Source organism: Canis lupus, chromosome 24, assembly GCF_048164855.1.
Source record: "Canis lupus baileyi chromosome 24, mCanLup2.hap1, whole genome shotgun sequence".
Lineage (NCBI taxonomy): Eukaryota > Metazoa > Chordata > Mammalia > Carnivora > Canidae > Canis > Canis lupus.
The window spans coordinates 50,005,677-50,021,158 of record NC_132861.1 but is presented as its reverse complement, the minus strand read 5'-3'; the positions used below and the strand labels follow the sequence as shown (position 1 = coordinate 50,021,158).

At 59.9% G+C, this 15,482-nt stretch overlaps 1 protein-coding gene and 1 long non-coding RNA gene across 7 annotated transcripts in view; one reads left to right on the top strand and one right to left on the bottom strand.

The window, feature by feature from the left end:
* RAB17 (RAB17, member RAS oncogene family) overlaps nt 1-15,482 on the top strand; it is a 39,327-nt gene that overhangs the window by 21,665 nt on the left and 2,180 nt on the right. For 2 of the 6 annotated variants that reach the window (XM_072796809.1, XM_072796807.1), the window contains 5 exons: nt 1,345-1,454; nt 1,619-1,778; nt 6,625-6,776; nt 7,733-7,858; nt 9,968-10,061. In XM_072796809.1, the coding sequence (XP_072652910.1) occupies nt 1,622-1,778; nt 6,625-6,776; nt 7,733-7,858; nt 9,968-10,061 (529 nt within the window). In that variant the 5' untranslated portion in view covers nt 1,345-1,454; nt 1,619-1,621. Of the gene's footprint in view, nt 1-1,344; nt 1,455-1,618; nt 1,779-6,624; nt 6,777-7,732; nt 7,859-9,967; nt 10,062-10,289; nt 11,068-15,482 lie in introns of those variants that run through there. The other 4 variants (XM_072796810.1, XM_072796805.1, XM_072796808.1 and 1 more) reach the window with 2 other exon arrangements.
* Nucleotides 440-5,493, bottom strand: LOC140616269 (uncharacterized). The gene is made up of 3 exons (XR_012016816.1): nt 4,770-5,493; nt 2,183-2,287; nt 440-1,011 (listed from the first exon to the last, which is right to left on the bottom strand). It is a non-coding gene; the product is annotated as an uncharacterized lncRNA (long non-coding RNA).

The window sequence follows — 15,482 nt, the reverse complement described above, 5'->3', positions numbered from 1 at the left end:
GGGACTTTGATCCCGAGCTGGCTCCTTCCCCTCTCATCCCTGCAGGCAGACCAGACAGGGGACAGCTGCGGCGGAGGGAGGGTGGGGGTGGGGACCCGGTTTGCTGCTGTCTCTGTTCCTCTTGGAAATTCCCTCCTTTCCTCCATCCCCGTCACCCGTGGGGCCCCCCTCCTGCCTGCCCACTGAGTGAGGAGGGAGAGGGGACTGTTCCGGGACTGCCTGCCCCGGGGGGAATTTCGATGTCTTTTAGGGGAAGGTTTTCTTCCTACAAGTGACCCAGACCATGAACAGAGACAAAGTGGTGACATTCGAACGTCACCAGTCTGCTCCCAGTGGAACAGTGGCTCTGGAAACAGTCTTCAGGGACCCCTAGCATCACCACCCCATGCGCTTGGCCATCGTTTGCCCCCTGACGAAATGCAGAGCACACTCAGGAAGCATCCTTGCCAAAAGATAGCTTTTTTTTTTCTTTTTTTAAAGATTTTGTTTATTTATTCATGAGACACACAGAGAGAAAGAGAGGCAGAGACACAGGCAGAGGGAGAAGCAGGCTCCCTGCAGAGAGGCCGACGTGGGACTCGATCCCAGGACCCCGGGGTCACACCCTGGGCCGAAGGCAGACGCTCCACTGCTGAGCCCCCCAGGCGCCCCGATAGCCTGTGTCTGATCAGACTTCTGTTCTAACCACCGAGCTACAGCAAATACAGGGTTCATGGGACGTGGTAACAACAGGGAAACAATCAGCGAAATCCAGATCGCAGAGTTGCAGGACAGTCTGATCTCTCGAACAAATTAATTACAAAGGGGGAAAAAAAAAGACTCCCTGCCTATAGACCGAGATTTGCAGATGGAGCAACAGGATGTCCGGGGTTTGCTTCACGCCAGTCTTCGGTGGACGGGGGCTTGGGGGTGTGGGTGAAACCAGGTCGGCCACAGCTCATTATTGTGGAAGCTCCGGGGGTGCATGGGGCCCCCTGGGACGGCCTCCATCCCCTCCATTACAGAAATCTTCTGTAACAAAAAATATGCAGGATTTACCCAAATTTGTTTTGATCCCAGAGCTGTTTTTCTCCACGGCTTATCCCTACGGGGGCTGAGGCTTTAGATCTAGTGGGAAAGACTGAGGTTTTGAGGTCCTTGAAACACGGACTTTGTCTTCAGATAGATGCTTTCAAAATACCTGCTCTGACCCACGAGCCGCCACGGAGAGAGCATGTTGCCTCTCGGGTGATTCTGGTGCTTTTTGGAATAAGTAATAGATTTTTTTTTTTTTTTTAAAGTGAGAAGTAATGGCGTGAGGGCAGCAGGCCAATAGGGTAACTAGCACACAACGGTTATTTTCAGGGTATGTAGCTCCTAGGGTGCCGTGGGTCCCGCCGGGCACCTTTAGGACGCTTCCCAAGCGCGGCTCACAGCACACCTGCCACCCAGGCACTGCTCACCCCACCCTGCAGGTGAGGAGACGGGGCGCGGAGTGGGGCAGGGGAGCCGCCCAGGCCGCCAGCCTCTGACGCTGAGCTCCCTTCTCTGCCTCCCACCGGGGAAGCGGGGCCCGGGGGTGAAGCTGCTAAGATTGGCGACAGACGTTCAACCCCCTGCACGTGTTGTCTCTTTGCAGGGCATGGCGCAGGTGGGAGGGGTCCCCTGCCCTGGGGCTGCCCCGGGCCAGCCCTGCGTGTTCAAGCTGGTGCTCTTGGGGAGCGGCTCCGTGGGCAAGTCCAGCTTGGCTCTCCGGTACGTGAAGAATGACTTCAAGAGCATCCTGCCCACCGTGGGATGTAAGTGACGCGGGACAGCGCGCCCCTTGTCAACCGCCCCGACGTAGGGCGGTTCCCACTGTCCCCCGGAGCCCGGGGTTGCGCCCAGTACTGCAAGGAGGGGATGAGGCCCACCTTGGTCAGACACGCGTGGAATCCAGAGCTCAGCCCGGTGTCAGCTTAGCGGGAGGGTGCAGGGGGCAGAGGTTCAGGGGTGGGACCTCGGGCCCCCAGGGGCTGGTGTGAGGGGTGATGAGGGGGGCCTTCCTCAGCTGCCCGACGAGCTGGCTTCTCACCCTGCCTGCCAATGCCGCTCCCCTGGGTCGTTTACTGAAGAGTGGCTCCCTTTCTGCCTGGTCTCAGTTTACCACCTGGCCTGGACTGGGGCAGGGGGTCGCGGTCGCAGGGAGGGAAGACCCTCTTACCGCGCTTGTTAAAGAGGTGACGTGTCGTGGCTTTCAGGGGGAAAGGGTCTTTGGAGCATCTGCTGGGCTGTTGGCCTCTTCACATCCTGCCTGGGGCTGGAAATCCTGTTTTCCACCGAAAATAGAGAAATTCAACATGTGCGCTCCATGCCAACGCTCCTGGTGGGTGGCCAGCACGGCGAAAGAAAGATCCCACCCCCGGAGCCAGAACTTTGGCTTCAGACTTGGATTCCGCCACGGATGAGCCTTCCGCTTAGCACTTTGTTGAGTCCACTCATTCACTCATTCATTCATTCATTCATTCATTCACTACCTTCTTCACTCATGTACCAAGTACCTGCTGGGCATGGCCTCTGCCCAGGCCTGCACTAGGTGTGGAAGATTCTAGAAGATGCCAGGCTCACTGGACCTAGACACACAATGCTAAATTTGATGTGTGCATTAATTAGCCAGCTCCTCGGGAGCCCTCCAGTCTTCTCCGGAGGGTGATTCCCAGGAGTGCCCGGGGGCTATGGGGGCTGCGGGGATCTGCTAGGCCCAGACCCCAGGCACTAGTGGTGAGCCTGGCAGGGGAGGGGTGAGGGGCTGGTTCCAGGATGGGGAGCTCGGGGAGAGCTAGTAAAGCCAGAGGTTGGGGCTGGCTGAGGGGGCGCAGGGCGACCGTCTCCATCAGCGGAAAAGTGACACGACTCAGCCACGATACTGGACTTAAAAAAAAACAAAAAAACAAAAACAACAACACAACAAAGTGCTAAGTCTGGTGTCAGGGGGGCTTCCATTGAGAGCAGAGACCATAGAAGGAGGCCTGGCCCAGCGGGGATTTCGAGGGCTGTGCACCTGCGTGTGAACTGTGTGAAGCTGGTGTGAACCAGGTGTGAACCGGTGATGCGGAGCCGAGCTGAGGAAGAGAGACAGCAGCTTCCAGGCCAGGCAGCTCTTTGGGGTCACATGGAAGACGAGGGCCTGCAACCTAGGGCTCGAAGGGCTCTGCTTGATTTTGCAAATGAGGTTTTCCAGGAACAGGGCCTGCGCCCGCATTTGCACGTCCTGCGGGCTGCTTTCAGGTCCAGGCCGCAGCTGGGCAGTTGCAACTGTGAGGGCTTGTCCTGCGAAGCCACAAATATTTACTGAAGACCCTTTGCCAGAAACATTCAGGACCCCCTGTTCCAGCGGTCAGCGGGAGGGCGCCAGTCCCCTGAGAGGCAGTGGGCGGCCACTGTTCGGGCTCCAGCGGGAGGGGCCGGGATGGTGGTGTGGACACACGGCGGGCCGGACACTTGGCTCCGTGGGATCCACCCTCGCTGGGTCCAAGGTGGGGGGCTGCAACTGGGACCCTCCCTGGGGGGCCGGAGGGCCCGACACCCAGAGTCAGCGGGGCCCGGGGAGAGTGCAGGTGCTCTGTGTGGATGGGAAGGTCCCTAACTTTCCCAGGACAGGCAGACGGCGCTCCCCAGCCTGCGGTAGCTACCGGGACAGTGGGTGAGGGCCTGTCCTGCCCACAGAACCCTGCACTGGTCCTTCAGCAGGTCAGGGATGTAGCTGTCACCCTCCCCCGCTCGCTTTAGAGGTTCTGCTAAGCTCAGGAGGTGGATGGAGCCTGGGCCCAGGTCGGAGTGGGGGGGTCATTGCTTGAAGGGCAGGCCTGGGTGTGCTCTCTCCACTTACGGTCCTCTGCCTGGCCCCCGGACCACCCTCATCCTCTGGGGCAGCTTTGGCTGCCCTCCCCGCCTCCTTCCCCAAGCCAGGCTTAGGGCCCTGCCTTGGCGTCGGGGCTGGTGCTTTGGGTCTGCTTCCTGCCCACCATCCCCGGCGTGCATGCCTGTGTGGGCAGATTAGCACCGAGCCACAACCCTCTAGCTGAGTTTGGCGATCCTTTATTCAAGCAGCTGCCAACCGTGCTGCTGGAGCCTACGTACTGAGCACCTACTAGGTGCCGGCAACTGTGCTGGATGCTGGGGACGAAGAGGTGAAAAGCCCTCCTTTGCCCCGAGGAGCTAAATCCCATGTGGAAATGCTGGCTTCGTCCACTTACCTCTCAGGGTCTCCCTCCTGCGCCTTAAGATGCCACAACCTGTGGCGGTGGATTTTACAATTAGTACATCATTATAAAAATTAATAATTTTAATATCAGGCAGGTAATTATTTTGTTATTATAATGCATTTATCAGTACATTATATTCCATATTATTTAGTAGTTATTATGCTATTACAGTTATGACATCATTACATATTATTATAAAGGTCGATATTCCCACTTTTTCAGATGAGGAGAGAGAGTAAGACCCTTCCTTTCGTTTGTGTAGATGCAGTCTGTGTTGTTCAAAATCCCCCTGAAGGCAGACGCTTCCATTTCTTGTTTCTATGCGTGGCATCGGCTCAATTTCTGGCTTTTTGAAAAAAAAAAAAAATTTCTGGCTTTTTGTTGTGGCTCCAGTGAGCAGAGGAGCTGGATGCGGGGCTCACCTCCCCCTCGGCAGGTGGCTGGGGCAGTAAAGGAGGGGGCGCGTGCCTGGGCCGTGGGCCCCAGAGACTCTCAGTGAATATGAGCCGAATGACCTACATGTGGGTAAACGGCTTGTTCTCTCACCTTGACGTTGGCCCCTGTGGCGCGGGGACATAGGCACCTCCCTGCCGTGGGCTCTCCGTGCGAGGCTGGCCCGAGGCCGCTGAAGGCTCAGGTTCCCCTGTTACCGCTCAAGGTCATCACCTGCTGCCCCCGTCCAGTCCCGAGAGCAGGGCTGGGAGCAGGGGTCGGCCTGTCCCGGGTGGTGCTGCCTTCAAGCTAAGTCCGGCCTTCAGGAGGGTGGGGGTCGCTGGGTCCCCACCAGGGGGTCTGGGTCCGTTGGAGACCGTGTGCGGTGGCCCCCCAGCCGAGGACTGCGCAGGCCCTGGGCTCTGCCCTCCGGAACAGTGCATGAGCCAGGACGGTGTTCCAGCCGCCTCGGGGCACGACCCCGTCCAGCTGGGGGTGCCGGAGTCAGAGTCATAATTGGGACAGACCACCCCGTGTCCCCGACGCAGGGCCAGAGTGGGAGTCCCAAGTGAGCGCGGCCTCCTGGGGGCCAGCCTGCTGGGGGACACCAGGGAAGCCTTGGAACTCCCGGCCAGGCCCAGCCACCCCCGGCCACCACGGAGGCCCCGGTCCCACGGCAGCAGAGGGCCCAGCAGGGGAGGTGAAAGCTCCAAGCAGAGTGCTGCGAGCGGCGCGGGGGCCGGAGCCACAGGGAGCTCCCCAAGGCCCCGCTGGGCTCCCCACAGACCCCTCGCCCTGGGGTCCCCAGGGGCCAGAGCCCGGGGAATCTGGTCCATTTCCCAGGGCCTCAGGGCCCTAGTGACGTCTTTTGGAGAAATGGTGACATCTAGTGCTCGAGTGCGTATTTGCTGGTTGGTGGCCGCCCCGCGTGGGGAGGGCGAGGCAGCCCAGCGGCCACCATCACCTTCCTGCTCAGCCTCCCTGGCTGAAGCCCTGGGGGGCCCGAGAGGCGCTGTATCCATTTCACGCTCCCTCCAACCGGGACTGTTTATACTCTCTCTCTCTCTCTCTCTCTTTTTTTAAAGATTTTATTTATTTATTCTCTGAGAGAGGCACAGACATAGGCAGAGGGAGAAGCAGGCTCCATGCGGGAAGCCCGATGCGGGACTTGATCCCGGGACCCGGGGATCACGCCCTGGGCCAAGGGCAGATGCTGAGCCCCCAGGGGCCTCCCTGCATGTACTTATTAAGCAGGGGTGGGAACGAGTCCAAGCACCCTCCAAGGGGTGGCCCCGGGGGCGACAGGTGAGAACACAGAAGTCTACGTGTGCCATTGGGTGTGCGAGGAGTGCCCAGAGGCTGCCAGAGACGGGTCCTTGGAAGGGAGCGGGGGCCCAGCGGCCACACTTGGAGGCAGCAGATAGGTGGGAGGACGAGTGATGCCAAGCAGGGACCGTGGAGAAGGGAGGTTGGCAGGGAGAGGGTCCACGAGGCCAGAAGGTTAGCAGGATGCAGGAGGGAGTTGGGGGGGAGCCGGGGTGACGGTGAGCACCTCCCTGCACGGTTGGTCTGGCCTCTGAGAGGCCGATGGGGCAGGGGTGTGGATGGTTCTAGAGGCCCCCGGGGCTCAGCTGCATCTCTGGAAGCCCGCGGGGACACGCGGGACCCGTGGTTGTCAGAGGCCCCCTCCACGTCCCGTGGTCCGGGGGATTTTGTGTTGGGGCCCGGGAGTTCCTCTTCCCACCCGAAGCCTCCGCAGAACCTACAATGGGTCTGCAGCAAGTTGCTTGTGACACTTTGCTTCTTGCGGGAACCACCGTCTTCCAGAAGCGGGGTTTGCTGACGCCCCTCTGACGCGTTTGCAGAGCCCGGGGCTCACGAGGGCCCAGCCCGAGGTGCAGAGGAAGCCCGTGCCCCCCGGGCCCCCATGCCCCTGGGTGACGGTCCCCTTCCCCGGGCTCCCGTTTAGGTGCGTTCTTCACAAAGGTGGTGGAGCTGGGTGCCGTGTCTCTGAAGTTTGAGATCTGGGACACGGCCGGCCAGGAGAAGTACCACAGCATCTGCCACCTGTACTTCCGGGGCGCCAACGCCGCGCTCTTGGTATACGACATCACCAGGAAGGTAAGGCTCGCCTCAGGCGTGTCCCCACCCTCCTTTGCAAGCTTTCTGTGTTCTCGGGCACCGGGCACGGGGATGCTGTCTCCTGGAGGCCTTCTGTGGCCAGCCCGTGCTGGTGCTTTGTGGCGAAACCGCCACGACCGGTAGAAAATGTGTTCATGGAAGTCGGTCACTTCCTCCAGGAAGCCCTCCCTGATAACTCCTGCTCCTACAGCCACACGGTTGAGTGTGTGCCCCTCCACAGCGCTCTCAGAACACCCTGCATAATGCACCACCGCCCATCACTCACGATTCCTTGGGTGCCTGTGGAATTGGGTCCTGGCTGTGCATCCGGGTAGATGCTGAGTACGAGTGAGCAGGGACCTAGAGCAGGAGCGGTGGAGCAGAGTCCTGTGGGAGTTGATAGGTTCAGCCTGGGGTGGGGGTGCTTCCTGCAGGACAGGAAGGGGGAGCAGGGATTAGCCTGGTGGGGTGGGGGTGGGGAGGAGGGAGGGCAGGGGAGCAGGGAGAGAGCCCAGGCTGGGGGTTGGGGGTGGAGGGTGGAGGCGGGGCCAGCAGGACACCAGGCTGGCAGCGAGGGAGGCCGCCCCCTGGAGCAGCTCAGCTGCAGGGCGAGGATCCCCGCAGGGTCCCCCAGTCAGGAGCCAGCAATAGCCAGTCGTCCAGACTCCCCTGCACTAAGTGGTCCTGGGGGGCTCCGGAAGTGAGGGCCCCGGGAGCTTGGAGTCTGACCCCAAACAACCCGCAGCCTCCAGACTCCGGCCCTGTTAGGGGAGATGGAGCTGCGGCGTGGTCCAGGGCCCTGGAGGCGAGTCCCCGGCGGGGGCTGTCGCACGGCCTGTCGCACGCCCGTTGGAGCACATGCCTTTGCGCCGTGCGGCCGTCGACACCCGCCTGTTTGCCGGCGTAGCTGGTGAAGCCCCCGCGCGAGTCTGACGCTGAGCTTTGCTGCCCGCCAGGATTCCTTCTGCAAGGCCCAGCAGTGGCTGCAGGACCTCGAGCGGCAGGTCCCCGCCGGGGAGGTGGTGGTGATGCTGGTCGGGAACAAGACGGATCTCGGCGAGCAGCGGGAGGTGACCTTCCAGGTAGCCGTCGTCCAGGCTGGGCGGTTTTGTTCCCGAGGGGAGGGGGGGTGACCCCAAAGCACACGTGTCCACTCATATGCACACCCGTTCCTTGTCCCCCGCCAAAGTGCATGCACACCCACACATGCCTGTCACACACACTTGCATCCACACTCACAAACACGTGTACTTCCCTTTTGGGCAAAGATTTCTGGTCTTTCCTGGAAAATCAGGTCTACAGGTGGCTATTCCCCCGTGTGGAGGACTGTGTGCACCCCCAGTCCAGCCCTCCTGAGAGCTGGCAGGGGGTCCAGCCCCTGGCCTGTCTGCCAGGGAGTGGGGAGATGCCTGTGGCCAGCCTGCGAGGGCCCCGGCCTGGTGACCCAGGCTCACCGGGACACGATGGCCCTTCCTACCCCGCTCTCCCAAGCAGAGTTGTGTGGTTTTCAGATCTTTGTCTTTGTGCTCAACAAATTATTGATAAAGGGACAGGTGAGTAAATCCAAATTTCCTTGCCAGGAACTGAGTGAGGAATAGAAAATAAAGCTGTAGTTCTTCTGTAAATAGACCAAAGACAGAATAAATGCTGCGGAGATGCACATAGAGTGCTATGGGAAGTCGGAGCTGTGAGCAAGGGTGTCAGCGTGTGTGCAGGAGGGGTGTGTGTGTGTACATAGGAGGTATGTGCGTGGGTCTGTGTGTGTGCGGGAGGTATGTGTATATAAGAGGGTGTGTGCAGAGTAAGGTATGTAGGTATGTGTGTGGGTAGGCATGTGCCTGTGCATAGAAGATGTGTGTGGGTAGGTGTGTGCCTGTGTATAGAAGATGTGTGTGTAGGAGGTGTGTGTGTGCAGGTGCGTGTGTGTAGGAGGTGTGTACATAAGAGGGTGCAGGTGTGTGTGTGTGTAGGAGGTGTGTGTGTACCTAGGAGCGTGTGCTGGTGTGTGTATTGAGGGTGTGCGGCATGTGTGTGCGTGCACGCGTGCGTGTATGTGCGGCCGCATCAGGAAAGGCGCCAGGAGGGCCCGAGGGGAGGGAGGGCGCGTGGAGCGGAGCGTGCTGCCAGGAGGGCAGGGCGGGGGGCGCGGGGTGGGCTGCAGGGTGGGAGCTCCCCGCCGCAGTGAGAAGGCGCATGCTCTCCCGGGCAGCGACCCTGGCGGGTGGCGTTAGGGATGGGCCATCATGTGGGGGCCAGCGGGGGTCCTTGGAGGAGTCCCGTGGGCTGGGGCAGGACGGGAGATGTGGAAGGAGTATGGGGAGGTCAGGTCGGCGGGGCGGGGGGACCGCTGGGAGGCAGGGGCGTGAGGGGCCTCGGCGGCGGCACCCCACCCTGTGCTGAGCCCGCCCTCCGTGGGGGAGGCCTGGTGGCGGGGTCTCAGGCACAGGCCCCCCGAGGCCGGCGCTGCCGACCCCCCGCCCCGGGGCCACCGCCCGGGCCTCTTCTCTATCCGAGCTCCCTCCAAGCCCTGGCAGGCCTTGGGGGGCGGGGGGGGGGGGGACACGGGCACCCAGCCCTGGGGGGCCGGCAGGGACAAGGCTCACCTGCGGCACAGCGTCTGCATTACGCTCTTGGCTCTCATTTTACGATAGTTTCACAATTAGGAAAAGCGCCGCAACACAACTACCGCAAGTGGGCGTGCGCCCTCGCCCGGCCTTCCCCACGCTCACGTTTGCCTCAACACAGAACCGCGACCCAATGGGGTGGCCTTCGGGCCAATACCCCGCGGACACACCCTGCTCAGACTTGATCAGGGTCCCCCCGACCCCCCCGCAGCACTAACCCGTGCGGAACCCGAGCAGGGCCCCCCAGCAGGCGGGCTCCCATCGGGGCCTCTCCTGCTTCCCTTCCCCTGTTCCTCCCTTCTCACCTGGTTTTCCCCACGTCACAGCCCACAGGTGCCAGGGGGTGGAGACAGGGAGCCCCTGGGGGGTCGCGGGTGCTGGGCTCTGCTGCGGGGGCCCACCTGCTGGAGGAGGGGGAGGACCTCCCCGCTTCCCGGCCGGGCCCCTCCAGGAGCACCAAAACGCAGCGCCAGGGCCTGTCACTGGTTCTTGGGTCGTAGAAGGCCACCGAGTGTCCCCGGAAAGCGTGGTTTGTCCACAGCGGGAATTCGGTTGCTGTCCCCGCAGGAAGGGAAAGAGTTTGCAGAGAGCAAGAGGCTGCTGTTCATGGAGGCCTCCGCCAAGCTAAACCACCAGGTGACCGAGGTCTTCAGCGCTCTAGGTGAGCGGCGGGGCCCCCAGGAGGGCCGGGGTGGGGGACGTCATCCCTCGGGCTGCTTTGTGGGGTCGGGGGACCAGACTGGAGGTCTCCAGGGGCCCAGGGTGAGCACGATTGCCAGGGGCCCCAACTTCGTGGCTCTGGGTGAAGGGCAGCTCGGGGGTGGGGGGGTGTCCCTGGGCTGCTGGGCGGGGTCCTTCCCCCCCAGACCGCAGTCCTGACCCTCCACAGCCCGGGAACTGCTGCGGAGAGAAGAGGGGAAGCAGGGCCGGCCGCAGAGGGGGGAGGCTGGGCTGGCTCGGAGCAGGGTGCCCGCGGGGCCGGCCAGGTGCTGCGCCCAGTAGCAGGAGCCGGGCCGCCCGGGGCATGCAGAGGACACCCCCGGGGAGCCCCTGCCACCGTCCCCGGCTCCGAGAGGTCCTGGAAGCTGGCATCCCGGAGCGTCCCCACTCCCGAGGCCGGAGGGAATCACTCAGGAGCGGATCCGCGCCGAAGGCCGTCTAGGGGCGATGGAGGGAACCGTCACCTTTTAGCGTTCGTCCGCCCTGCTCCTTGGCGCCCGGGGAAGCTGTACTTTCAAGGTCAAAATGACCCGGCAAAACTTTTCAAAGCAGGGCCACGATTTCTGCCCCGAGCCCACGGTGTACACTGGCCTCATTTAAAAAATAATAATAAATTAAAAAATATATATATATATAATACCCAACAAGGAGCATTCCCCGTATAAAGATAAGAAAAAAAACCACACCTCCCTAGTTCCTATAAAGATGAAAGTCACAGAACCTCACACACACTGGAAACATAAGATAAACACCTGCACCTTTCAGGAATGTCCTTTGTCTCAACGGTTTGTGCGTAGCTCCTTATGTAGGAGACCTAGGTGACCCTGCGCCGGATGTTCCATCCCGGGAGCACGCTTTGCTTTGCGGAGCTGGAGTGTTCGGGGCAGCTGTCCCCACTCGGGCTCCAATAAATGTCTTTTTTTTTTCCTCTTTAACAATTTAGAAAAGGTCTGTTGGATTTATGTTGCCGGGTGGGGGGGTAGGGGGGTTGTCGGCCCCACGTCAGGGGACACTGGTGCCCGTGCCCTCCCTGCCTGGACGGTTGTGTCCTCAGCTGCCTGGGCACCGGGTGCGGAGGGGTGAGGCGGGCCAGAGGGGACGGGGAGTGCTGGGCAGGGCGCCGTCCGGGAGCTGGGGGAAGGGGGGCAGTGCCAGGAAGATCGCTGGCCGCCTCCGCTTCCCTCGGGGCAGCTGGGGCGGGGTTGGGGTGCCAGGGCCCTCCCTCCCCACCCCCTTCTCCGGGCTCTGAGTCCACCAGGTGATGCTCGTGCCTGGCGGGCCTGAGGGCACAGACTTTTGGCCCGTGATGCAAGTTGTCCTGCTTACATGTCTGCAAACATCAAACTGCTTTCGATAACCTGCCCGTCGGGGACTCTGCAAGGTTGGGGTCTGCCCTGGCACGTGTTCTAGGAGGGCTGGTGCTGAGGGAATAAGGAGGCGGGCCCGTGTGCAGGCTGTGGCCCAGGCGGCCCAGGACGTCTCTCCGGGGGTGACACGTCGTGCGTTCACCTCGTTCAGGTGACACAGCCTGCTTTACCATCAGGGCCCCGGTGGTCGTCCTGGGAGCTAAACCCTAGTGTCAGTGAGGGTGTTTCGAGGGTGGCTATATTTTTTTTGGGGGGGGGGGTTGGTGTTGGTTTCCATCCTTGCAAGGTCTGTGATAAGCCAAGTCTGAAATTTTAAATCCTAAGACATCGTGGTGTCCCTGGAAGGGGTGGCTTTGCTGTATCCACGGTAACGGTCAACAGCAGGACACACGTAGAGCGTCCTTTCACGTTGACTCTGAACTCCCGACATCCACAAAGGGTGCGCCCTCATTTCTGGGGGCTCCTGTGGACTTGGTCTCTGCTCTCGACCACCCCGCATGGGCCCATCATCCCAGCCTCAGGCCTGGGCCTTTGGTTGGGGCCCAGCGGATGGGGAGCCCTGGCAGTGGACTGACCGGGACACCGCCAGGCATTGGTGAGCTAGGTGAGGTGGCCTCAGCGTGGCTGTGTCCCGCCAGAGGTCAAGGCTCCCCACAAGGCTTCCTACAAGGTGGGCCCCTGGTTCCCTCCTCATCTATAGGGCCAGCCTCACAGGATCCTCCCTGGAGGGAGCTGGGCCCGGGCAGACCCAGCGTCTGTTCTGGGGACGGGGGGGGGGACGGGAGGGCGGGGGTGGGGGATGGCAGCCCAGGATCCAGGCCCCTCCCCGATGCATATTCTCAAGGAGCTTCTCTTGTGTCTTTCTGGACAAACGCAGATTTCCCAAGGCTTCTCTTGTCATGATCTTCAAGAAAAGCTAAAGGACAAACACAGAAATAAAAGCATCTGAGAGGGCCTGCGACCCAGACTTCCACTCACACACTGTGTTTTCTTAAACAATGTCATTGGTGGCAGTTTCTGACTGTAGTCAAGTCGCACGGTTTTTCATATGATTATTCCCAAGTTGATGAGGTACGTGGGGTGAGTCCCTGTGCCCAGCTGTGTCCTCGTGCTCACGCTCTCCCCGGGCCTCCCCCCTGCAGCAGGGCTGGGGACCCCCTGCGCCCACCTGGTGGGACCCACCTGGGCCTCAGCGGGACCTGAGGTCGCCCCCGGCCTCTAGATGGCACTCCAGCATCGCTCAGGGCAACCCCGGCTCAAGGGCACAGGGTCACTGAACCAGCTCTGCTAAAGGCCAGACTTTGAGATTTCCAAGGAGCTGACTGATGCAACAGGAAGTGGGCATATAAGGAAGTTGTGTGTAGGATGCCCACGTATCTATGCCTATCCCCCTCCGTTTTGTCAAGCTGGTATCACTGCGCTAGAATTTATTATTAAAGCATATCCTTGGGACGCCGGGGTGGCTCAGCGGTTGAGCACCTGCCTTGGGCCCAGGGCGTGACCCCGGGGTCCTGGGATCGAGTCCCACATCAGGCTCCCTGCGTGGAGCCTGCTGCTCCCTCTGCCTGTGTCTCTGCCCCCCTCTCTCTCTGTCGTGCATGAATAAATAAATAATCTTAAAAAAATGAAGCATATCCTTGGGTGGATTTCCACCGGGCATCCTTCCATGGTGCCCCTAGACCGGATGGGGCGCCTTGTGCTCCTGGAGCTCACGTTCCCCATCGCCCAGCTGTGATTCTCCTCTCCCTCTCCTCGCCCTACTCTGCAGGTGGCTCAACCCTGTGTTGGAATCACCTGGGAGCCTCTGCCACAGCCCTCCTTGTGCACCGCAGGCTTTGCTCAGATCCGTCTGCAGGGGGCTCCTGGGGGGCTCAGTCCGTTAAGCATCTGCCTTTGGCTCAGGTCATGATCCTGGGGTCCTGGAATTGAGCCCCACATTTGGCTCTCTGTTCAGCAGGAAGCCTGCTTCTCCCTCCCTCTCTCTGTCAAATCAATCGATCAATCAATTCTTAAAAATAAATAAATAAACGGTCTGTGGTGCAGCTGGGCCCTGGGACCCGGGCATTTGGAGCCCTCCCAGGTGAACCTAATATGCTGGCAAGGTGGAGAACCGCCTGGAGGGCAGAGGTTCTAGCCTTCCTTCTCTGGGGTGCTCGGTGCCTGGTGCAACATCTGACACACGCCAGGTGCTCAACAAACGTGTGTCCAAACAAGAGGATGGAAACAATTTCTTCCGCTGAGACGTAAAGGGAAGGCAGGCTTTCCAAAGCCAGACAGGTGTGTATGGAAGGGTCTGTGTGGCAGGCTTTGGAGAGAGCCCACCTCACCTCTGCTCTGTCCGGACCCCTGTGATGGGGCGTGGGGTGGGGGGCAGTGGACGGAGAGCACGCGTAGAGATGCACCCAGGGGACCGGTGGCATTTCCCGGAGAAGACTCCTCAGGAATACCACTTGCAGGTGTGCAATGGCCTCGGGTCCCGCGGGAGGCCAACCTGGGAGCCCCGTGTGCTGCCCGCGGCCTGGGAAGCTGCTGCAGCCCTGCTCAGCCCGAGTTTGGAGCTGGGTCCTCTCTGGAGCTGGGTGTGTGTGTGCGTGTGCACATGTGCATAGGCGTGTACAGGATGGTGGCAGGAGGCTCCAGCTTTGGTAGGTGCCCCTAAGAGGAGGCCTGCTGACCTGCCTGGAACCGTACCCTTTCCTCATCTTCTGTTGCTGTGGCAGGTGTCTCTCCAGCCCCCCTGGAAGAGGCCCCTTTGCACTGCCAGGAAGGAAACCACGAGGCCCTAACGGAGCCGCTGATGCTAAGGCGTCAGTCAAGCAAGATTTAGTACTTAACCCAACTGCAGTTTCAAATCCCCCTGGAATGAGACCTTTAACCTGTCAAGCTGGAATGTCCCGGAGGCAATCCTCTGAAAGACACCTTCCCCCTTAGGAAGGCAAGTGATGCCCATAAATTTCTTAAAAAATAAAAAAGCCTTCTTTCTGCCTTTTTTTTTTTTTCTTCTTCTCTCTGCCTTTAAAAACCTTTCCTTTTCTGCTCCTGGGCGGAGCACCTCTCTACCGGCTAGAGCGAATGCTGCCCGATTCCTGAGTCACTTCATAAAGCCAATTAGATTTTCAAATGTTTGAATTTTGCTTTTTAACAGCCCAGAGGGCCTGACTCAGGGGCCCATCCTTCTGCTTTTAAAAATTTATTTCCAGGGCACCAGGGAGGCTCAGTGGGACTCTGGATCTCAGCTCGGGTCTTGGTCTCAGGGTCGTGAGGTCGGGCCCCATGTTGGGCTCCACACTGGGTGTGCAGCTGACTGAAAAAATGTGTATTCTCTTCTTGGGGCTCCCACTGACCAAATTGAGGACAATTTGAGCACCGAAAATTATTGGTAAGGTGTTGAACAAAAAGAAAGAGGGAGAGAAATACCTCCTTTAGAAGAATCCAAATAATCAATGGGGAAGGAACTGGAAAATCTCCTTTGTTCGACCCACCAACCCACCGGAGGGGTCATCCGTTCCCAGCAGGGATGTTCAGGGGGTGGTTGGATCACTGGCTCGGGGCTCGGGGTAAACCAGCTGCCGCCTCAAGCATACAGTGAGGGGAGGGTCAGACCTGCATCTCTCCAAGTGGGGCTGGGACCATCCATCAGATGTGGTGCAACAGAAGGGACACAGGGTTCTGCTGTCCCCAGTGAGGAACTGAATCCGGCTGAGGCCCTGGATCTCGCTCTCAGACCACAGGAAATGCAGGGAGAGAAGAATGAGGAACAAGAAGAAGGTAACAGCCCTCCAGGGATGGATCAACACATCACACACCGGATCATAATACAGGATAATGTGTCTGGGTTCTTGTAAAAGTCAATATCATGACGAAAGAAGAGGATCAGGGACTAATGAGCAGTACTAACTGCAACAGTGAATTTAGATTGAAGCCTGGTTTCAGACAGAAAAAAGAGAAAGAAAGAAAGAAAGAAGAAAGAAAGAAGAAAGAGAAAGAAAGAAAGA